At 37.9% G+C, this 6706-nt stretch overlaps 1 protein-coding gene across 1 annotated transcript; it reads right to left on the bottom strand.

Annotated features, from left to right (window-relative positions):
- Positions 1–4897: 4897 nt before the first annotated feature.
- LOC108697215 (protein kinase C delta type) lies at positions 4898–6172 on the bottom strand. The gene is made up of 4 exons (XM_018227131.2): positions 5905–6172; positions 5448–5510; positions 5191–5329; positions 4898–5032 (listed from the first exon to the last, which is right to left on the bottom strand). Exons 1-4 carry the CDS (start codon positions 5976–5978, stop codon positions 4898–4900), a joined length of 411 nt encoding a protein of 136 aa, XP_018082620.1. The 5' UTR covers positions 5979–6172.
- Between the last annotated feature and the right edge of the window lie 534 nt (positions 6173–6706).

Below are 6706 nucleotides of genomic sequence, written 5' to 3' on the forward strand. Positions count from 1 at the left end.
GATCTAAGCATTATAATTTTGAAATCAGAGGGAGCCTCTCAGCCGAAAGCTGTAAGTACAAGTCCAACACAAAAGAATCGTGGGGGGAACAACCACGCTTTAACTTGTCTCGCCTCTGTTGAGTCATCAATACCAGCTTGGCATACTGCAGCAATTTGCATTCATGTGACTACAGATATATTACCAGCTTGCTAAGAAATCATTCTGTACCGCAACAACAAAAAAGAGAGTTATAGGACCAAGTAAATCACAGTTGTGCTTTGTTGGAACATTGTTTAAAGATGCAATATACAACTGGGGCAGTTGGTAGTTTATTGCGGGCAGATGTGATATATGAGAACGCTGTCTGTGTCTCTGCAGAAAGCTTGAACAATAAAGTACATGGAGCGCAGTAAGAGTTTAGAATTTATAATGAAACACCAGGGATATCAGGCACAGCTCAGGTATTTTGTAGAACAGATCTCAACCTAAAGGTAATAAACAAGACTGACATAGGAAGAGGGACACCCTGAGTGGGAAACTCCTAGATCTGCAGAGTGCTAAAGTTTAGTACTAAAGGCATCCCTAGTGGATAACCACCACTTTAAGGATTGCAGGAAAACGACTAAACCTAAAATTGTTAAGCTTTTTGACTGAGCTTTGGTATAGAGAAGGCAATTTTGTTGCTTCTTATACTCCATCAGCTAACTTAGACACTCACTGTACACTGATACATATATCAGTCAGCCATCTGGCATGCAATTCTCATAATTCAATTGGGAAGCCCTGACAAATAGCAGCAAACACCTCTGAAGAAGCAGACACTGGCAAAATGTGTTAGGCATGATGTGACATTCAGGTGACCACATGTGAATGCATCTTGGAACGCAGGAAGGAGATGAGACCGATAACAACTCCAGATCCACTGTTTCCAGGACTTGCCAATTGAATTGTGAGAACATAGTTAATAGGAACATAGCTATCACCATGTGGAGCATCTATTCATTATAGTTTTAACTTAATAACTTATTGTCTTAGCTTATGTGATTGAGTGTCTGAGTGGGTTTTAGGGCTGCTAAGATGTGGGGCAGCCAGCACATTGTCTGCTAGTGATTGTCACTGGTTTAGAAGAGGTTTATTATCAATAGAGCAGAGCCGGCAATTGGTGAAGTTGCTTTGAGCAATCATTGACCCTGTGATTCATTTTGTGGATGCAGATGTTTATCTTAAATACTTGAGGATTCACTTTGTGTATGCAGCTCTATTAACCACATATATAGTATAGCAGGACAATCTGACATTATGGCTAAACTAGAAATCCATTTGTGTGCTTGATCTGTGTTAATGGTACTGCTATAAATATGGGAGCACCCACAAGTATTAATCCAGGCTGCTATTTTAATTGCAATTGGTGCATTCTGCAGGGACATTTGTAGCTGTGGGAAAATGGATGTTGGAGGACTTTAGGAAGTAGTTAAAGAAATTAAGGCTTTCCAGTTTATGCCCTTGGCATTCTATTGGTGCTGGTTATCATCATAAACTTCTATACTTCTATAGCAGTTTATGATGCCTTCTAAGCTATGACTGCTTCTCATTGGTGTACCCCCCATGGTGTTCCCTTCTTTCACAGTTCTTGTTACATACTGTACGGTAGAATGTGATTATACTCTCTGCCCTAGGAATAACGGCAGTAACTGAGCTTGGGAGATATGTTGTTGCCACATAGTAGAATTAAGAAGTAACCAAACTTTATATTCTGTTTGGAACCTGGCACTATGCAGCTGATACAGGATGTGTGTGTGTTGTAATAAATAATTATATATATATATATATATGTATATATATATATATACATATATACATATATATATATATATATATATATATATATATATAATATATATATATATATATATATATATATATATATATATATATATATATATATAATATATATAGACAAATACAAGATTCCTCTGCACTCAACCCATTATCAATATATTTAAGACAGAGACATTTTGTGCATACTGCTACTGAAAAATGCCTTACCCTTTAAACAAAACAGGGATTGTTTGTCCATATATTGCAATATATTTAAGCTGGCCAACTACGTCAAAGTCATCCCATATCTGGCCAGTCCTATGCTCAATTTTCATCTGATTCATTAAGAATTCTATGGTTTAATATATATTGATTTATGGGGTCCGTAATCTGGAAACCTGTTATCCAGAAAGCTCCAAATTAAGGGAAGGCTGTCTCCCATAGACTCCATTTTATCAAAATAATCCAAATTTTTAAAAATGAATTCCTTTTTCTCTGTAATAATAAAACAGTACCTTGTACTTGATCCAAACTAAGAAATAATTAATCCTTAAAAGCAAAACCAGCCAATTGGGTTTATTTAATGTTTACATGATTTTTTTAGTCGACTTAAGGTAAGAAGATCCAAATTACTGAAAGATCCACACATAGACACATATATATAATAAATATACCGCATTGTAGCTATGAAGAACCTTTATTATCCTGGCCATTTCCATTTGGTTGTAAACTGGATTCATAATTTATTTGGGGGATTTTTTTCACCGGTGCTTTTCTTTTAAATGCAATTCTTCTGTGGACTTTTGACCTTATTTGATAAGCGAGTTCTCCTTCGAGAAGAAAGCTACAGCTTTACATTGTTAGGAATGTGTAAAAGTGAAACACTGCGACCAGTCATCAGTGTGACAATTTCTTGTTTACAGTATAAGGGTAGGACTCCACAAGCGATTTTGTCGCGATCCGACACGCTGCGACAAAACGCATGCGACTTGTCGCATGCAATAAAAATAAGGTAAGAGATAAAATTGTTGCATGGTGTCGCAGCGTTGATCTGACGCGACACGACTGTCGGATGCAGACACAGTGCGCATCGTCTGGATCTGAAAGTCGTGTCACGTCGGATCAACGCTGCAACACCATGTGACAATTCTATCTCTTACCTTATTTTTGTCTCAGCGCGCCGGATCGCGAAAATTTTTTTGTGGAGTCCTGCCCTAACAGTACAGTATAGAAATATGTGTTCTGTTACATAAGCACTTCAGTCTGCAATACTTCATTCACACCACTGGTTGAATTAGCACATGTTTATACATGTGAGCAGTAACGCCACGTCAAGGCTTCAACCTTGTTACTGGCACGCCGGGTGTAACGCCTCACACAACAGGACAAACGTGACAAACAAAGCCAACAAACGAGGCTTAAACTGCACGTGTCTATGACGTCCCACCCTTTGCTCATTTAACTAAATAGGACAAGGTAAAAAAAAACCCCCATCTTACTTCAGATAGGGAAAAAACCCTTGCCCTTAATTTCTACAGAACTATGAGAACTACAGAACTATATACAAATCTAACAGGGTATGGGATCTATAGACATGATGTGCAGGAAGGCAAACAGGCTTGTGATCTTAGATTCTGCTTGCCTTCTGTTACACCCTTATCCTTTCATATCTCACGTTCACTCACACATTCGCACACATAGAGATACCCACCTTATACTTACCTGATGTGCCAGATGAGTGTCTGCCCCTCCAAATTGCAGAACCTGATGTTACTAGGGAAACATTCTCTGGAAGATGGTATCCCAGAAGTGGAGATGGTGTAACCAGGAAGTGTAGAAGATGATTCTGCCTTTTTTCTGATGTTGAAGCCCACAGATATGCCCACTGTCCTCTGAACTTATTTACCAATGCTAGATGGAACTGCATGTTATTATGACTGGCTGGTTTGGAGTCTTAAATAAATACCTACTGCAGCCAGGAGGAACACAAAAACAAGATATTTCCTGTTTTAATTCTTTTGGGACTGAAGATATGACAGAAATCCATTATATGGCCTGAATAACTCAGCTGGTGGCTGCATGAAAAGGGGGGAAAATGATCAGTCAGAATGATACAAAATATCTGTTATGAGAAAGAGAATACTTACTGTATTTGTTTGTAGAAGGGTTTAGAAACGGTTGCATTTGGTGTGTTTCACATAGTTATTCAATAAAGATTACAATGAAAATATTCAACCTTTAAAACTGGAAATACCAAATTGCTTGTTTTTACAGAGGCATCTGCCTTATGTGTATAGATTTTCTATGAGTTGTCATGGCTGTGTGAGTATGGAGACGTGTGTTAAATTTTTAAATAAAACTTTCACAAAGTTAACCCTCGGCGTTTTGATCAACCTATATCACTAGTCAGTCATCCAGGGCTGTAATCATTTCCAATTGGTATTCACAAATCATGTACTTACTTCTCTCGGCTGGAAAGGTGGTTTGGCTCCTCTGTTTTCCAGAACCTCCCAATCTATGGATTTATAAAATGGGTGGCACCTGATGTCTCCTTGCGCACCAAGCCGTTTTTTTGGGTTCAAATCAAGGAGCTGAAAGATCAAAGGACACATTATAATACTGCAGATTTTATACTGTCCAACAAACCAACCAATAAGATCATTGCAAACGATTTGCAAACATTGCCAAGATCATAGACCTGCAGGTTCACATTTCTAATGGGTTTGTTAAAAAGCATTACAATAGTCATTCTGCCTGGGGCAGGCTTTTTTGGATGCATTTTCAATACTAGTTCTATTGCCTGTGCGCATGTTGTTGAATACCTAAAAGTTGATGTAAAGGTGATAAACTCTGGTAAACCAATCAGATTCAGAGATCTTCCAATTCCCTTTTAGCTAAGGCAATGGAGCAGTAATGGGGCATCAACATTTTTGTGTTCCCCTCCACATTCATAAGATGTATCAAATCTTTTCTGGTGGCCATTTCACATTTTCAATGACTTGAATACCCCTAATGGACCATAAATGGAGTATAAATATAACTGTGAATGTTACAATTCATTTACACCCACCTTTTCCAGAAGATCTTTTAGGATCTTTTAGGTTTTACAGGATCTTCCCCGATGAGGCAAGCCATCAGTTTGTCGAAAAGTGAAGTTCTCTCGGTGACCATTTCGGCGATGGTGATGCCTAATGACCACCAGTGCCGCATTGTATGGCTTTTCCTGATGGATCTTGAAAGAAAGAAAAAAAAGCATTTAATTACTTGTATAACGTATGTAAATGTGCTTGAAAGACATCAGCTGCATTTTATTTACTGTTTGGCTGTCATAGACACATTCACTGATTTACTGTAACTTGGGTTGTTATTGTGTATATAATTATTTCTCACCTCTGGGGCCATGTATCCCGTGGTTCCGGCCAAGCCAGTGATGGTATCGTCCGCAAAGATGTTTTGTTCAGCCAGGCCGAAGTCTGAGATTTTAGTATGGCCTTCTTGATCCAGCAGAATGTTGTGGGGTTTGATGTCTCTGTAATATAGAGAATAAAGCAGTTACACAGAAGAAGACAATGGCTGATGATCTGCAGAGCAACCTGTGAGTGGTCTCTGCTGTAGAATGTTACAGAGATGAAGAAATCTATACTGACCGATGGATGATTCCCTTGCTGTGCAGGAATTGCAGGCCACATATCATCTCTGCAGAATAAAACCTTTTAAACAAGGAAATAATAGTTAATTCCATGAAGATTATCCTATAATACACTACCTTTCTGTTAAGAAAATGAATAATAATTAACTACTAAGTTTCCTAGTATCAGAATGTACTTATTACATTGTTTTGTTCCTTACAACATGACTTTAATTATCAGTCTGGGAAGAATTTATAATATACAAAACAAGCTTTTCTTACCAACCCTGGACACATTTACAGTGTCAGATAGATTTAGAGAATTTTTGTACCCACTCTATAGCTATCAACTTATATAAGCAAATGAATTTGATTCTGTGTTCATATACAGTATATCGACTAATCCATATGCTGTATGTTTGTATCATTGCTATAATGCTTCCCTTAATCCTGTTGTATTTAGAGAAACCACTTACAATACTCGCTCCATATCCAGCTTGCCGTGCCGATCCAGCTCTTGTTTTAGGCTTCCCCCACTCAGGTACTCCATTATAAAGAAGGCGTGCCGCTGGTAACACAGACATAAGAGTAGTGAACAGTTTATCAATTATAAAATGGTGCAAAAATATGTAAACCAAATAGGATGGGGCAAGGAATTCTCTATTTTTGTCAGTAATAAATTCCCATTGCTGTACATGTTGCACAAACAGAAAAAAATAAAATAGATTATATGAATATATGGCATCAGCTCCTGAATATTGTGGATTAGTTGAGGGGTATCCAGTATGTTATTAATCCAAAATGCAGTACTGGGTACAGTTTATAAATCCTGCATGAACATGTATGGGGATACAAAGCAAGTAGGCCTTATATATAGTGGCTAATGGAGCCCCTACTGTAATTTATAAAGATATTAGAAATCACTGAGCAAATAAAAAAAAGTGCGCAGGGCAAGTGTTTTACACAAATCGTGCAACACTGATCTCATTTATAATCTTTTTTATATGGGGTGCATTATTCATTATAATCTACATCTCTCTTCATTCAACCCTGCATATACGGTATTAAATGGTAAAACTGAACCAAAGCTGTACCTCAGTTTGGAATTCAGCAATGCCTTGGCAAAGGAATGGGCACTCTCTAGAGATCTTCAACACTTGTGCCTCATTCTCAATGCTGCTATAGTCGGTGTCCTTTGTTTTTCTGATGGATTTTAAAGCCACGTATGGCTCTCTGTCTCCCAACTTGGCCAGCATTACCTGAGAAAGGAAAGAATAT

The sequence above is a fragment of the Xenopus laevis genome, chromosome 7S, assembly GCF_017654675.1.
Source record: "Xenopus laevis strain J_2021 chromosome 7S, Xenopus_laevis_v10.1, whole genome shotgun sequence".
Classification (NCBI taxonomy): domain Eukaryota; kingdom Metazoa; phylum Chordata; class Amphibia; order Anura; family Pipidae; genus Xenopus; species Xenopus laevis.